The sequence below is a fragment of the Nothobranchius furzeri genome, chromosome 2, assembly GCF_043380555.1.
Source record: "Nothobranchius furzeri strain GRZ-AD chromosome 2, NfurGRZ-RIMD1, whole genome shotgun sequence".
NCBI classification, from domain to species: domain Eukaryota; kingdom Metazoa; phylum Chordata; class Actinopteri; order Cyprinodontiformes; family Nothobranchiidae; genus Nothobranchius; species Nothobranchius furzeri.
The window spans coordinates 29,800,250-29,818,619 of record NC_091742.1 but is presented as its reverse complement, the minus strand read 5'-3'; the positions used below and the strand labels follow the sequence as shown (position 1 = coordinate 29,818,619).

General features: G+C 44.6%; 1 protein-coding gene across 2 annotated transcripts in view; it reads right to left on the bottom strand.

The window, feature by feature from the left end:
• Positions 1-17,590, bottom strand: part of fzd3a (frizzled class receptor 3a) — a 61,658-nt gene extending 44,068 nt beyond the window's left edge. For both annotated transcript variants that reach the window (XM_070545670.1, XM_070545674.1), the window contains exons 1-2: positions 17,185-17,590; positions 11,062-11,258 (exon numbers count right to left, since the gene is read on the bottom strand). In XM_070545670.1, coding sequence (XP_070401771.1) covers positions 11,062-11,258; positions 17,185-17,385 — 398 coding nt within the window. In that variant the 5' untranslated portion in view covers positions 17,386-17,590. The remainder of the gene's footprint in view (positions 1-11,061; positions 11,259-17,184) is intronic.
• Positions 17,591-18,370: the final 780 nt, after the last annotated feature.

The following is an 18,370-nucleotide window of genomic DNA, read 5'->3' as shown; positions in this document are numbered from 1 at the left end:
GACATCTATGACAGCTGAGACATCTATAACAGCTGAGACATCTATAACCGCTGAGACATCTATAACAGCTGAGACATCTATAACAGCTGAGACATCTATAACAGCTGAGACATCTATAACAGTTGAGACATCTAAAACAGCTGAGACATCTATAACAGTTGAGACGTCTATAACAGCTGAGACGTCTATAACAGCTGATACGTCTATAACAGCTGAAACGTCTATAACAGCTGAGACGTCTATAACAGCTGAGATGTCTATAACAGCTGAGACGTCTATAACAGCTGAGACGTCTATAACAGCTGAGACATCTATAACAGCTGAGACGTCTATAACAGCTGAGACGTCTATAACAGCTGAGACGTCTATAACAGGTGAGACATCTATAACAAATGAGACATCTATAACAGCTGAGACATCTATAACAGCTGAGACATCTATAACAGCTGAGACGTCTATAACAGCTGAGACATCTATAACAGCTGAGACATCTATAACAGCTGAGACATCTATAACAGTTGAGACGTCTATAACAGCTGAGACATCTATAACAGCTGAGACATCTATAACAGTTGAGACATCTATAACAGCTGAGACGTCTATAACAGCTGAGACATCTATAACAGCTGAGACGTCTATAACAGCTGAGACGTCTATAACAGCTGAGACATCTATAACAGCTGAGACGTCTATAACAGCTGAGACGTCTATAACAGCTGAGACATCTATAACAGCTGAGACGTCTATAACAGCTGAGACGTCTATAACAGCTGAGACGTCTATAACAGGTGAGACGTCTATAACAAATGAGACATCTATAACAGCTGAGACATCTATAACAGTTGAGACGTCTATAACAGCTGAGACATCTATAACAGCTGAGACATCTATAACAGCTGAGACATCTATAACAGCTGAGACATCTATAACAGCTGAGACATCTATAACAGCTGAGACGTCTATAACAGCTGAGACATCTATAACAGCTGAGACGTCTATAACAGTTGAGACATCTATAACAGCTGAGACATCTATAACAGCTGAGACATCTATAACAGCTGAGACATCTATAACAGCTGAGACATCTATAACAGCTGAGACATCTATAACAGCTGAGACATCTATAACAGTTGAGACATCTATAACAGTTGAGACATCTATAACAGCTGAGACATCTATAACAGTTGAGACATCTATAACAGCTGAGACATCTATAACAGTTGAGACATCTATAACAGCTGAGACATCTATAACATCTGAGACGTCTATAACAGTTGAGACGTCTATAACAGCTGAGACATCTATAACAGCTGAGACATCTATAACAGCTGAGACATCTATAACAGCTGAGACATCTATAACAGCTGAGACATCTATAACAGCTGAGACGTCTATAACAGCTGAGACATCTATAACAGCTGAGACGTCTATAACAGTTGAGACATCTATAACAGCTGAGACATCTATAACAGCTGAGACATCTATAACAGCTGAGACATCTATAACAGCTGAGACATCTATAACAGCTGAGACATCTATAACAGCTGAGACATCTATAACAGTTGAGACATCTATAACAGTTGAGACATCTATAACAGCTGAGACATCTATAACAGTTGAGACATCTATAACAGCTGAGACATCTATAACAGTTGAGACATCTATAACAGCTGAGACATCTATAACAGTTGAGACATCTATAACAGCTGAGACATCTATAACAGTTGAGACATCTATAACAGCTGAGACATCTATAACAGTTGAGACATCTATAACAGCTGAGACATCTATAACAGCTGAGACGTCTATAACAGTTGAGACATCTATAACAGCTGAGACATCTATAACAGCTGAGACATATATAACAATTGAGACATCTAAAACAGCTGAGACATCTATAACAGCTGAGACATCTATAACAGTTGAGACATCTATAACAGTTGAGACATCTATAACAGCTGAGACATCTATAACAGTTGAGACATCTATAACAGCTGAGACATCTATAACAGTTGAGACATCTATAACAGTTGAGACATCTATAACAGCTGAGACATCTATAACAGCTGAGACATCTATAACAGCTGAGACATCTATAACAGCTGAGACATCTATAACAGCTGAGACATCTATAACAGCTGAGACGTCTATAACAGCTGAGACATCTATAACAGCTGAGACGTCTATAACAGCTGAGACATATATAACAATTGAGACATCTAAAACAGCTGAGACATCTATAACAGCTGAGACATCTATAACAGTTGAGACATCTATAACAGTTGAGACATCTATAACAGCTGAGACATCTATAACAGTTGAGACATCTATAACAGCTGAGACATCTATAACAGTTGAGACATCTATAACAGTTGAGACATCTATAACAGCTGAGACATCTATAACAGCTGAGACATCTATAACAGCTGAGACGTCTATAACAGCTGAGACATCTATAACAGCTGAGACATCTATAACAGCTGAGACGTCTATAACAGCTGAGACGTCTATAACAGCTGAGACATCTATAACAGCTGAGACGTCTATAACAGCTGAGACGTCTATAACAGCTGAGACATCTATAACAGCTGAGACGTCTATAACAGCTGAGACGTCTATAACAGCTGAGACGTCTATAACAGGTGAGACATCTATAACAAATGAGACATCTATAACAGCTGAGACATCTATAACAGTTGAGACGTCTATAACAGCTGAGACATCTATAACAGCTGAGACATCTATAACAGCTGAGACATCTATAACAGTTGAGACATCTATAACAGCTGAGACATCTATAACAGCTGAGACGTCTATAACAGCTGAGACATCTATAACAGCTGAGACGTCTATAACAGTTGAGACATCTATAACAGCTGAGACATCTATAACAGCTGAGACATCTATAACAGCTGAGACATCTATAACAGCTGAGACATCTATAACAGCTGAGACATCTATAACAGCTGAGACATCTATAACAGTTGAGACATCTATAACAGCTGAGACATCTATAAAAGTTGAGACATCTATAACAGCTGAGACATCTATAACAGTTGAGACATCTATAACAGCTGAGACGTCTATAACAGTTGAGACGTCTATAACAGCTGAGACGTCTATAACAGCTGAGACATCTATAACAGCTGAGACATCTATAACAGCTGAGACATCTATAACAGCTGAGACATCTATAACAGCTGAGACATCTATAACAGCTGAGACGTCTATAACAGCTGAGACATCTATAACAGCTGAGACGTCTATAACAGTTGAGACATCTATAACAGCTGAGACATCTATAACAGCTGAGACATCTATAACAGCTGAGACATCTATAACAGCTGAGACATCTATAACAGCTGAGACATCTATAACAGTTGAGACATCTATAACAGCTGAGACATCTATAACAGCTGAGACGTCTATAACAGTTGAGACATCTATAACAGCTGAGACATCTATAACAGCTGAGACATATATAACAATTGAGACATCTAAAACAGCTGAGACATCTATAACAGCTGAGACATCTATAACAGTTGAGACATCTATAACAGTTGAGACATCTATAACAGCTGAGACATCTATAACAGTTGAGACATCTATAACAGCTGAGACATCTATAACAGTTGAGACATCTATAACAGTTGAGACATCTATAACAGCTGAGACATCTATAACAGTTGAGACATCTATAACAGTTGAGACATCTATGACAGCTGAGACATCTATAACAGCTGAGACATCTATAACAGCTGAGACATCTATAACAGCTGAGACATCTATAACAGCTGAGACATCTATAACAGTTGAGACATCTAAAACAGCTGAGACATCTATAACAGTTGAGACGTCTATAACAGCTGAGACATCTATAACAGCTGATACGTCTATAACAGCTGAAACGTCTATAACAGCTGAGACGTCTATAACAGCTGAGACGTCTATAACAGCTGAGACGTCTATAACAGCTGAGACGTCTATAACAGCTGAGACATCTATAACAGCTGAGACGTCTATAACAGCTGAGACGTCTATAACAGCTGAGACGTCTATAACAGGTGAGACATCTATAACAAATGAGACATCTATAACAGCTGAGACATCTATAACAGCTGAGACATCTATAACAGCTGAGACGTCTATAACAGCTGAGACATCTATAACAGCTGAGACATCTATAACAGCTGAGACATCTATAACAGCTGAGACATCTATAACAGTTGAGACGTCTATAACAGCTGAGACATCTATAACAGCTGAGACATCTATAACAGCTGAGACATCTATAACAGCTGAGACGTCTATAACAGCTGAGACATCTATAACAGTTGAGACATCTATAACAGCTGAGACATCTATAAAAGTTGAGACATCTATAACAGCTGAGACATCTATAACAGTTGAGACATCTATAACAGCTGAGACATCTATAACAGCTGAGACGTCTATAACAGTTGAGACGTCTATAACAGCTGAGACGTCTATAACAGCTGAGACATCTATAACAGCTGAGACATCTATAACAGTTGAGACATCTAAAACAGCTGAGACATCTATAACAGTTGAGACGTCTATAACAGCTGAGACATCTATAACAGCTGATACGTCTATAACAGCTGAAACGTCTATAACAGCTGAGACGTCTATAACAGCTGAGACGTCTATAACAGCTGAGACGTCTATAACAGCTGAGACGTCTATAACAGCTGAGACATCTATAACAGCTGAGACGTCTATAACAGCTGAGACGTCTATAACAGCTGAGACGTCTATAACAGGTGAGACATCTATAACAAATGAGACATCTATAACAGCTGAGACATCTATAACAGCTGAGACATCTATAACAGCTGAGACGTCTATAAAAGCTGAGACATCTATAACAGCTGAGACATCTATAACAGCTGAGACATCTATAACAGCTGAGACATCTATAACAGTTGAGACGTCTATAACAGCTGAGACATCTATAACAGCTGAGACATCTATAACAGTTGAGACATCTATAACAGCTGAGACGTCTATAACAGCTGAGACATCTATAACAGCTGAGACGTCTATAACAGCTGAGACGTCTATAACAGCTGAGACATCTATAACAGCTGAGACGTCTATAACAGCTGAGACGTCTATAACAGCTGAGACGTCTATAACAGCTGAGACGTCTATAACAGCTGAGACGTCTATAACAGGTGAGACATCTATAACAAATGAGACATCTATAACAGCTGAGACATCTATAACAGTTGAGACGTCTATAACAGCTGAGACATCTATAACAGCTGAGACATCTATAACAGCTGAGACATCTATAACAGCTGAGACATCTATAACAGCTGAGACGTCTATAACAGCTGAGACATCTATAACAGCTGAGACGTCTATAACAGTTGAGACATCTATAACAGCTGAGACATCTATAACAGCTGAGACATCTATAACAGCTGAGACATCTATAACAGCTGAGACATCTATAACAGCTGAGACATCTATAACAGCTGAGACATCTATAACAGTTGAGACATCTATAACAGCTGAGACATCTATAACAGTTGAGACATCTATAACAGCTGAGACATCTATAACAGCTGAGACATCTATAACAGCTGAGACATCTATAACAGCTGAGACGTCTATAACAGTTGAGACGTCTATAACAGCTGAGACGTCTATAACAGCTGAGACATCTATAACAGCTGAGACATCTATAACAGCTGAGACATCTATAACAGCTGAGACATCTATAACAGCTGAGACGTCTATAACAGCTGAGACATCTATAACAGCTGAGACGTCTATAACAGTTGAGACATCTATAACAGCTGAGACATCTATAACAGCTGAGACATCTATAACAGCTGAGACATCTATAACAGTTGAGACATCTATAACAGCTGAGACATCTATAACAGCTGAGACGTCTATAACAGTTGAGACATCTATAACAGCTGAGACATCTATAACAGCTGAGACATATATAACAATTGAGACATCTATAACAGCTGAGACATCTATAACAGCTGAGACATCTATAACAGCTGAGACATCTATAACAGCTGAGACATCTATAACAGCTGAGACATCTATAACAGCTGAGACATCTATAACAGCTGAGACATCTATAACAGTTGAGACATCTATAACAGTTGAGACATCTATAACAGCTGAGACATCTATAACAGTTGAGACATCTATAACAGCTGAGACATCTATAACAGTTGAGACATCTATAACAGCTGAGACATCTATAACAGTTGAGACATCTATAACAGCTGAGACATCTATAACAGTTGAGACATCTATAACAGCTGAGACATCTATAACAGTTGAGACATCTATAACAGCTGAGACGTCTATAACAGTTGAGACATCTATAACAGCTGAGACATCTATAACAGCTGAGACATATATAACAATTGAGACATCTAAAACAGCTGAGACATCTATAACAGCTGAGACATCTATAACAGTTGAGACATCTATAACAGTTGAGACATCTATAACAGCTGAGACATCTATAACAGTTGAGACATCTATAACAGCTGAGACATCTATAACAGTTGAGACATCTATAACAGTTGAGACATCTATAACAGCTGAGACATCTATAACAGTTGAGACATCTATAACAGTTGAGACATCTATGACAGCTGAGACATCTATAACAGCTGAGACATCTATAACAGCTGAGACATCTATAACAGCTGAGACATCTATAACAGCTGAGACATCTATAACAGCTGAGACATCTATAACAGTTGAGACATCTAAAACAGCTGAGACATCTATAACAGTTGAGACGTCTATAACAGCTGAGACATCTATAACAGCTGATACGTCTATAACAGCTGAAACGTCTATAACAGCTGAGACGTCTATAACAGCTGAGATGTCTATAACAGCTGAGACATCTATAACAGCTGAGACGTCTATAACAGCTGAGACGTCTATAACAGCTGAGACGTCTATAACAGCTGAGACGTCTATAACAGCTGAGACGTCTATAACAGGTGAGACATCTATAACAAATGAGACATCTATAACAGCTGAGACATCTATAACAGCTGAGACATCTATAACAGCTGAGACGTCTATAACAGCTGAGACATCTATAACAGCTGAGACATCTATAACAGCTGAGACATCTATAACAGTTGAGACGTCTATAACAGCTGAGACATCTATAACAGCTGAGACATCTATAACAGTTGAGACATCTATAACAGCTGAGACGTCTATAACAGCTGAGACATCTATAACAGCTGAGACGTCTATAACAGCTGAGACGTCTATAACAGCTGAGACATCTATAACAGCTGAGACGTCTATAACAGCTGAGACGTCTATAACAGCTGAGACATCTATAACAGCTGAGACGTCTATAACAGCTGAGACGTCTATAACAGCTGAGACGTCTATAACAGGTGAGACATCTATAACAAATGAGACATCTATAACAGCTGAGACATCTATAACAGCTGAGACGTCTATAACAGCTGAGACGTCTATAACAGCTGAGACATCTATAACAGCTGAGACATCTATAACAGCTGAGACATCTATAACAGCTGAGACATCTATAACAGTTGAGACGTCTATAACAGCTGAGACATCTATAACAGCTGAGACGTCTATAACAGCTGAGACGTCTATAACAGCTGAGACATCTATAACAGTTGAGACATCTATAACAGTTGAGACGTCTATAACAGCTGAGACATCTATAACAGTTGAGACATCTATAACAGTTGAGACATCTATAACAGCTGAGACATCTATAACAGCTGAGACATCTATAACAGCTGAGACATCTATAACAGTTGAGACATCTATAACAGTTGAGACATCTATAACAGTTGAGACATCTATAACAGCTGAGACATCTATAACAGTTGAGACATCTATAACAGTTGAGACGTCTATAACAGTTGAGACATCTATAACAGCTGAGACATCTATAACAGTTGAGACGTCTATAACAGCTGAGAAGTCTATAACAGCTGAGACATCTATAACAGTTGAGACATCTATAACAGTTGAGACATCTATAACAGCTGAGACATCTATAACAGCTGAGACATCTATAACAGTTGAGACATCTATAACAGCTGAGACGTCTATAACAGCTGAGACATCTATAACAGCTGAGACATCTATAACAGCTGAGACGTCTATAACAGCTGAGACGTCTATAACAGCTGAGACATCTATAACAGTTGAGACATCTATAACAGTTGAGACATCTATAACAGTTGAGACATCTATAACAGCTGAGACATATATAACAGTTGAGACATCTAAAACAGCTGAGACATCTATAACAGTTGAGACATCTATAACAGCTGAGACATCTATAACAGTTGAGACATCTAAAACAGCTGAGACATCTATAACAGCTGAGACATCTATAACAGTTGAGACATCTATAACAGCTGAGACGTCTATAACAGCTGAGACATCTATAACAGTTGAGACATCTATAACAGTTGAGACATCTATAACAGTTGAGACATCTATAACAGCTGAGACATCTATAACAAATGAGACGTCTATAACAGCTGAGACATCTATAACAGTTGAGACATCTATAACAGCTGAGACATCTATAACAGCTGAGACGTCTATAACAGCTGAGACATCTATAACAGCTGAGACATCTATAACAGTTGAGACATCTATAACAGTTGAGACATCTATAACAGCTGAGACGTCTATAACAGCTGAGACGTCTATAACAGTTGAGACATCTATAACAAATGAGACGTCTATAACAGCTGAGACATCTATAACAGTTGAGACATCTATAACAGCTGAGACATCTATAACAGCTGAGACGTCTATAACAGCTGAGACATCTATAACAGCTGAGACATCTATAACAGCTGAGACATCTATAACAGTTGAGACATCTATAACAGCTGAGACATCTATAACAGTTGAGACATCTATAACAGCTGAGACGTCTATAACAGTTGAGACATCTATAACAAATGAGACGTCTATAACAGCTGAGACATCTATAACAGTTGAGACATCTATAACAGCTGAGACATCTATAACAGCTGAGACGTCTATAACAGCTGAGACATCTATAACAGCTGAGACATCTATAACAGCTGAGACATCTATAACAGTTGAGACATCTATAACAGTTGAGACGTCTATAACAGCTGAGACATCTATAACAGTTGAGACGGCTATAACAGCTGAGACGTCTATAACAGCTGAGACATCTATAACAGCTGAGACGTCTATAACAGCTGAGACGTCTATAACAGCTGAGACATCTATAACAGCTGAGACGTCTATAACAGCTGAGACGTCTATAACAGCTGAGACATCTATAACAGCTGAGACGTCTATAACAGCTGAGACGTCTATAACAGCTGAGACGTCTATAACAGGTGAGACATCTATAACAAATGAGACATCTATAACAGCTGAGACATCTATAACAGCTGAGACGTCTATAACAGCTGAGACGTCTATAACAGCTGAGACATCTATAACAGCTGAGACATCTATAACAGCTGAGACATCTATAACAGCTGAGACATCTATAACAGCTGAGACATCTATAACAGTTGAGACGTCTATAACAGCTGAGACGTCTATAACAGTTGAGACATCTATAACAGTTGAGACATCTATAACAGTTGAGACATCTATAACAGCTGAGACATATATAACAGTTGAGACATCTAAAACAGCTGAGACATCTATAACAGTTGAGACATCTATAACAGCTGAGACATCTATAACAGTTGAGACATCTAAAACAGCTGAGACATCTATAACAGCTGAGACATCTATAACAGTTGAGACATCTATAACAGCTGAGACGTCTATAACAGCTGAGACATCTATAACAGTTGAGACATCTATAACAGTTGAGACATCTATAACAGTTGAGACATCTATAACAGCTGAGACATCTATAACAAATGAGACGTCTATAACAGCTGAGACATCTATAACAGTTGAGACATCTATAACAGCTGAGACATCTATAACAGCTGAGACGTCTATAACAGCTGAGACATCTATAACAGCTGAGACATCTATAACAGTTGAGACATCTATAACAGTTGAGACATCTATAACAGCTGAGACGTCTATAACAGCTGAGACGTCTATAACAGTTGAGACATCTATAACAAATGAGACGTCTATAACAGCTGAGACATCTATAACAGTTGAGACATCTATAACAGCTGAGACATCTATAACAGCTGAGACGTCTATAACAGCTGAGACATCTATAACAGCTGAGACATCTATAACAGCTGAGACATCTATAACAGTTGAGACATCTATAACAGCTGAGACATCTATAACAGTTGAGACATCTATAACAGCTGAGACGTCTATAACAGCTGAGACGTCTATAACAGTTGAGACATCTATAACAAATGAGACGTCTATAACAGCTGAGACATCTATAACAGTTGAGACATCTATAACAGCTGAGACATCTATAACAGCTGAGACGTCTATAACAGCTGAGACATCTATAACAGCTGAGACATCTATAACAGCTGAGACATCTATAACAGTTGAGACATCTATAACAGTTGAGACGTCTATAACAGCTGAGACATCTATAACAGTTGAGACGTCTATAACAGACATCTGGTCAGGGTCAGGGTCAGCAGCAAACATGTCTCCTGTCCCCACAGCGGTGGTAGCTCAGGTGCTCCTGGCCTTAGGCGGCACAGTCATGCAGAACCAGAACCAGAGCTGGACCTCTAACCAGTCATACCAGTGCACCTGTGGTTTACAGCAATAATCACCTGGTCTGGGTCAACTGACACCTTTCCAGGAATTAGTCTGTTTCAAACAGAACATAGTTGCCCCAGTACCCCTGAGTCGTCATGGTCCTATCACAGTTGTGTGTCTGGTAGACTTCCTGGGCCGTCATGGCTGCTCTACGGTGGGTCAGGGTTTAGATTCATGACGGTTTTGGGTCTGATTGACTCTACAGAGGTTTGGAGATGTCTCAGGCTGCTGTGTCCCCCCTCCAGCAGAAGGGTGGAGGACTGCTGCTGTACCAACCTGTCGCAGTTCATCTCCTCTGGCCACACAACACCAAACATCTCCATCAGCTTGTAGCAGTCGCTCCGAGCCTGCAGACACAGGCGGCGGCAGGGCAGAGTCACGCGGCCGTACTCCATGCACACCGGGGCGTAGAGGGCACACAGGAACATCCTCAGCTCTGGGGAGCACCGCAGGTTCACCATGGGATGGAACGGCTGCAGGTGGACAGACAAAGAATCACATGACTCTTCTAGGAGGTCACCCTAACACGTCCACGAAGTCATCAGTGGAGCCATCAGCCCACGGGGTCCCTGCACGCACCATTCATTATCGTACTGATAGCTGTGGACACACACACACACACACACACACACGCACGCACGCACACACACACACACACACACACACGTGCACACACACACACATGCATGCACACGCACGCACACACATGCACACACACGCACGCACACACACACACACACACACGCACGCACACACACACACACACACACACACACACACACACACACGCACGCACGCACGCACACACACACACACACACACACGTGCACACACACACATGCATGCACACGCACGCACACACACGCACGCACACACATATGCACACACACACACACGCACGCACGCACGCACACACACACGTGCACACACACACACACACATGCATGCACACGCACGCACACACACGCACGCACACACACACAGCAAAGCAGGGTGCCAGATCCCGGTCGGTCTCCAAAAGCGAGACTGCTCAGGCCGCTTTAGTGTAATAATGGCGACACCGGACTTCCCCGCACTCTTCTGTCCCGCCCATGTGCTCGGAGTAGCGCTCATGACATCACAGGCCACAGACCGCCCATGTGCTCAATCAGGTCCGCATTCCTACGGCTCGTGGGCTGGGGCGGGCGGGCGAAGCGGAGTGGGAGGATGCTAGTGTGTGAGTGGTGATGGGTGGAAGGATGCTGAGGTGGAGCCACCCGGCAGGACATGAAACGGGCTGGTGTGCGGGTAGAGGACCCGTGATGAGTGTGTGTTTATGTAGTTCTAATAGAACCCTGAGACCCGGTTTAAAGCCCACAACTGTGATGAACTACAGATCGATGAAAAAGACTAAATCAGCCTAAACTTTCTATAGTTAGTGTCTGCGTGTGGTCCAGCCGCGCGTGCGTGACCCGATGCATCAGAACCAGCTCGGTTCTCGGGCTCCACTCTGGTTCCTGCAGGCTACCCACGTGCAGCACAATGACGTGTACTCTGCAGGAAACGGTTCAGTAAACATGTAGGCCACTAGTTACTGAAGTAACTATTTTTATACTCTCCTCCCCACCCTGCCTCGGTGCAGCCCGAGGCCCGACACCGTCGCACTCTAACCACAGAGAAGAGCCACGTCAGGACTGGATCAGCAGACCAGACGTCGACATTTTCACCATATTAGGAGACCGTTTGGGACCCCCCCCCCCCTCATGTTCGTTAGTCCTGGACGGTCCAGGCAGAGCCTGATGGAGCTGCACACGTCTACCTGGGTCAGGGTCAGGGTTGGACCAGCGGTGGAGTGAACTGGGATAAACATGCATCCTGTGGGTTTCTGCGTGTTCTTCTGGACTTAAAGCAGGCCTGACCTCAGATTGACCCCGCCCACTTCTGAATCCCGTCACCATTACCAACGCAGCCCGGCCTAGATAAGTGGTCGCGTCAGGTTTAATGAAGGCTGCTGCTGAGACGCTCCAACATGGCCGACTGCCCTGCGATGATTTCCTCTTTCATAAACACCTCTCCTTCCCCCATTCTCCCCCACTGCCATTACAAAGCTCCACATTTCTAAACTCGGCGCCATGGCAACCAGAGATGCACCAACAGGGAGGAGGCTTGAGGAGGTCAGGGAGCAGGGCAGAGGAGGACCTCCTGGGAGGTAAAAAAAGATCTTGCTGCTTTTGTTAACAGCACAATTGGGACCGTTTCCTTGGCAACGGGTGAGTCCTGTCTGAGGGGGGAGGGGGAGTACAAAGGAGGTTCAGGAGGGGGAGACGGTTAGAATGGTCGACCAATCAGCCGCGTCACACGGTTCCTAAAAAAGAGTTTGAAAACCTAAAGAGCTTTGACAGTCTGTGTGTGTGTGTGTGTGTGTGTGTGTGTGTGTCCCCAACACACACACACACACACACACACACACACACACACACACACACACACACACACACACACACACACACACACACACACACACACACACAGGCTGCTGTAGGCCAGCTCCTCGTCGACTCCACAGCCAATAAACACGATGATGGACATTAAATAAAACAAGAGACTCTTTCATGGCCCAGGACACGCCGGGAAGGATTTACCAGCCAGCGTGTGTGTGTGTGTGTGTGTGTGTGTGTGTGTGTGTGTGTGTGTGTGTGTGTGTGTGTGTGTGTGTGTGCGTGCGTGCGTGCGTGTGTGTGTGTGTGTGTGTGTGTGTGTGTGTGTGTGTGTGTGTGTGTGTGTGTGTGTGTGTGTGTGTGTGTGTGTGTGTGTATGTGTGTGTGTGTGGCTGGGATACATCTTCACTAATCAACACAATAACATGACATGAGACTCCTGGATGTGGTGCCAGCGCTGAACAGAAGCCTCCAGCTCCGGTTCCGACCCGCTCACACAGACTGGGCGGAGCTTCTGGGCTCTCAACAGCAGCTGTAACCCGACCCGCGTTATCTGGACGAGCAGTAAACCTGAGACAAGAGGCTGAAAGAGGCCAAGCAGATTAAAATCTAACACAGAGGGCCAGCCATGGAGAGGGGCACAGACCCAGTTAGCCCGGCCCTGACCCGCATCCCTCAGGAACAAGCCTCTCCCCATCAAACCAACGTCCACGTTAACAAGCAACCTCGGTCAGCTGGGACTGTTGGAGAACCACAGCCAACAGGGAGGAACTCAGAAGGGTTGAGAGGGTTCTCGTTAGAACAAACGTGTTCTCCAAACTGCTGCAGAGTCTCCACGGCACCTGCAGCCTCTGAGAGCTTCCACACGTCTGGAGTCAGCTGGCAGCAAAAGTGCTAAAAACAGACATAAATGCAAACTACAGGAGCTTTCCAGGCAAAACCCCAGAGTTGTCCAGAAACAGTAAATCTGAAAAGAACGTTTGACCTTCAGCAGTCAGACCTGAGGAGCTGCCACGCCCAGGAGCCTCACTGCCACGGGCTTCCAGAGCTGTCGTCGCATCTCAGACGACTAGCAGGGTTTTAGATTCAGGTGTGGAGAATAACGAGTCTCAGAGAGGCGTAGCTCCAACACCTCCCGGGTGGTTACCACAGGTCAGACAAACGTGAGACGGTTCTGGCAAATGAACGAGACCGAGATGGTTTAAATACACCACCGCATGCAGAACGTGTTCCTCGCAAGAGCTGGTTTCCAGCTGTGCATCAACAGCTGCATGCATGCGTGTCTGCTGCAGATGTGTGTGTGTGTGTGCTGCAGATGTGTGTGTGTCTGCAGATGCATGCGTGTCTGCTGCAGATGTGTGTGTCTGCTGCAGATGTGTGTGTCTGCTGCAGATGTGTGTGTGTGTGTGCTGCAGATGTGTGTGTCTGCTGCAGATGTGTGTGTCTGCTGCAGATGTGTGTGTCTGCTGCAGATGTGTGTGTGTGTGTGCTGCAGATGTGTGTGTCTGCTGCAGATGTGTGTGTCTGCTGCAGATGTGTGTGTCTGCTGCAGATGTGTGTGTGTGTGTGCTGCAGATGTGTGTGTCTGCTGCAGATGTGTGTGTGTGTGTGCATACGGAGCTTTCAGCCATTCTACTTCCTGTCCTGTCAGACAGAATCCACCACGCTTCATCTGATGTGAGCGCAGCACAACATCCCCGTTCCCAAGGCTCTCAATGCCCCTTCCCGTTTTAGCTGTGAGGTCATGAGGAGGTCACCGATGACAACAGGGAAGATGGTCAACACCAACCCGTTTAGAAATCTGCAGAAAGCATAACAGCTGCTCTAAAGTCCGGACCTTAACTGGACTTCTGCTCTTTTCTAACAGCTCCGCTTAAAGAACAGCAACACGTTCATGTCAGCCGCTTTAAGTAGTCTGTCTCATTTTTATAGGTCAGCGAGGACTGAAGTGATAAACGGTCCTCACAAACACACACACACACACACACACACACACACACACACACACACACACACACAGAGACAGAATGAAGAAGAGACAGGAGTTCTGGCGGGCTGAACAGAATCAGCAGGAACTCCTCCGCTGTGCCAGGCCTTCATCACTAGCATCATGGCTGCTAAGCAGAGCTAATTCCTGTTCAAACCTCCGTCAGTTCTCTTGACGTCCTGCTCCTCGTGTGTTTCGGGTTCCTTCGTGGACCGGATGGAGCGGAGTCACCAGGAGGCTTCTGAGCCCTCAGACACCTGTAGTGAACCCTGACCAATCAAAGTGCTGGGACACGCCGTGCGGCCGGGTTAGGATTATTGGACCTGTGAGTTTTAAGTCAGGTTAAAGTCTGGATGAAGCGAGCGCTGCTACAGCAGGCAGACCGAGGTCAGAGGTCACGGAACATCCTGGACTTTACCTCACCCTCACTGCCAAGTGAGGACGACACAGATGGTCGGCACATCCAGAGTCTCCCTGTGATGGCAGAGTGGGCGGGGCGGCTCAAGGTCAAAGGGTAAACAGGGACAGGAGCAACGGGTCATGTGACAGACGCAGGTTGGTCCATCAGAGCATCAAGTCCCATGTTATCAAACAAGTTAATCCAGACTGGCCTCAACAAAGGATCGGCTCACACAGAAGGAGGGATTAAGCCAGCAGAGTGACGGTTAACGGATCCAAACATGCAGATGGTACCGGGACCGGTCCGAGCTAACCCGGACTCAGCCGTGGTTTAAATCCGGTTATGTAAACAGCTTTGGTGGTGATCCCACAAATCCTGACCGGATGTGGACAATCAGCCTTTCAGTAAATACGCCACCCAAGACCCCTGGTGCTGCGTCCCTGCAGCTCCGAGAGGCCAAGCCCCCGCTGATAACAGCTGTGTGGCGCCCCACGCCGGCCCGGCAGACCGCGTTAACACGTCCACACGGTCGGGGCTGAGCTACAGCAAGAGGGCTGAACATCGATCGTTTTTGGGCCGAAATCGCGACTTTAGTTGATCAGAAAGCTCAACTTCTCTAATGTTTCTGACGGCACACGTCCGTTCAGACTACGGTTCAGACCGCGTGCGTCTCTCACGGAGCGGACGTTAGAGAGGAAAAGCTGTCCGACGTGCAGCCGGCCGGCCGCTAGCGCAGGAAATCTGTTTCTAGCTGCAGACTTCCTCTCCGTGCATTTGTGGAGCAGAACGTGTTTTTCTAGAGCTGCTCTAGAGAAAAATCACACGTTGCTTCACAAACACATCAATAATAATAATAATGGGATAAAATATGAACAGCTTTTATTGTATGATGAGAGAGTAAATATTCATGTGAATGACCAGATTATAATCTAGGCCATCTTTTCTCTTCACCTGCAGGACGGCTCGGCAGGCTAGCGCTGGACCTTAGTTTGCAGAAAATCGTGAATTTAACTGAAATCGTAATTTCTGCTGAAAAATCACAATTCAGTCTTCTCCTAAACTCGTTCAGCCCAGCTTCTAGGGCTAAAGTAAGATTCTTATGGTAAAGAACACAAAAACGATTTTATCTGCTCTAAATGACATTAAATATGGATATGTTCATGATCCCAGCCCGGTGCGTCTGCAGGCAGCGGACCCTAAAGGAGAAGCAGCACGTTCACCTGGTGGATGTTCTCCAGCCTCACCTGCATCGGTTTCTGTTTCAGGGTATGGAACGTGGCCTGGCCTACACTCGCTAACAGCAGGTGTGTGTGTGCTTCTACCACGCTGCAGAGCTGGTGCAGGCTCTAGTTCTGCTCTAAACGTGAATGTTTTTGGTTAAATAAAGTTTATTTGATGGTTCTGTACGTGTGCCGTTTCTGATTCTGGTTTACGGAAGCACAGAGATGCTGCACGGCTCTGTCGACTCTGCTTTTTAAATACCGACATGACGAGCAGCTGATCTCTGGAGTCGTCTGCATGATCTGTGACATTTACGACGCCAGTTAAACGCTCCTGTCGTCGTTTGGACGTGACGTGTTAGCAGTGTAGCGTACCTCCATGGCGAGAGCGGCCGTCTGCTGGTCGTAGTGGTTCAGCACGTTGGGCATGAAGGTGGAGTTGTACGAGAGCCCCTGACACATGCGCAGGGTGATGGGCTCACAGGTGAACAGGCTGTGGCTCCCTGCCGCCGTGTCCATGGGGATGGCCACACATGCAGTCAGCATGGACACAGAGAGAACCCAGAGGAGATCCATCGCCGGCTCATGCACAGAAGACCGGCGGGGGCTGGTTAGGCTGGGTCGGTCTGAAAGGCTCCTCTTGCTGCTCAGGCCACTGACAGAAGGTCGCGTTTAATGCTGCCTGCATCCGTCACCATGGAGACCCTGCTCAGCATCACCTGGGTGGAGGCTGTGAGGTGGCTCCTCCTTTCTGATCTTCGATGGACAACAATGGCTGGAAGAGAAGAGGTGAAGCCTCTGGAGGAAACTATCCCACCTGCAAGGAGAAAATTGTAAAATGGTCCCGCATCAGCGCGCGGGAAGCAGCTCCGCATCAGTCACAGGTGAGTACTGGACAAACGCTAAAGGTCCACATGTGAACATGAAGCATTAATAACTGAGGAGTAAGTATGATGACATAACCGGAGCTGAGCCATCCACCTGCTTCCCCTCAGCTCCCGTTAGCATCCCGGTGCACCGGCTCTAACCGGGAGGTCGGCGGGGTCGGTCTCAACAGCAAAACGTGATTCATCACATCTACCGACAGCTCAGCGAGGCAGAGCGAACAATAGATGACGGCTGGCTAGTTCTGCCTGACGGTAACGTAACGTAAACAGCGTTACCGTTCACCGGGCGGCAGCGTGCTCACAAAAACGGTTTTAATTCAAACCAACTTCACCTGAACGTCCCTCACGTGCGGTAACGGGATGTAACAACGACTCGGTAACGGCAAGCGCCCGCCGTCTCCCTCCTCTTCTCCTCCTCTTCTTCTTCTCTGGTCCGAATCAAGTTGGACGCATTTTCTAAACTACTTCCGGTCTGAACTGTCATAATAAAAGCTCATTTTCTTTCACCCAACTTTTCAGGTCAGATTTAAAAATCACTGAAAAGAAAAAAATCACTCTTCAGTGACATTTGACCACACAGGACATGCGAATTTTAAATAGACAGAAGTGTGTTTAGACACATTACAGTGAGACGTTTAGACGGTCGGAGGAAAAACAGAAAATTATCTACAACT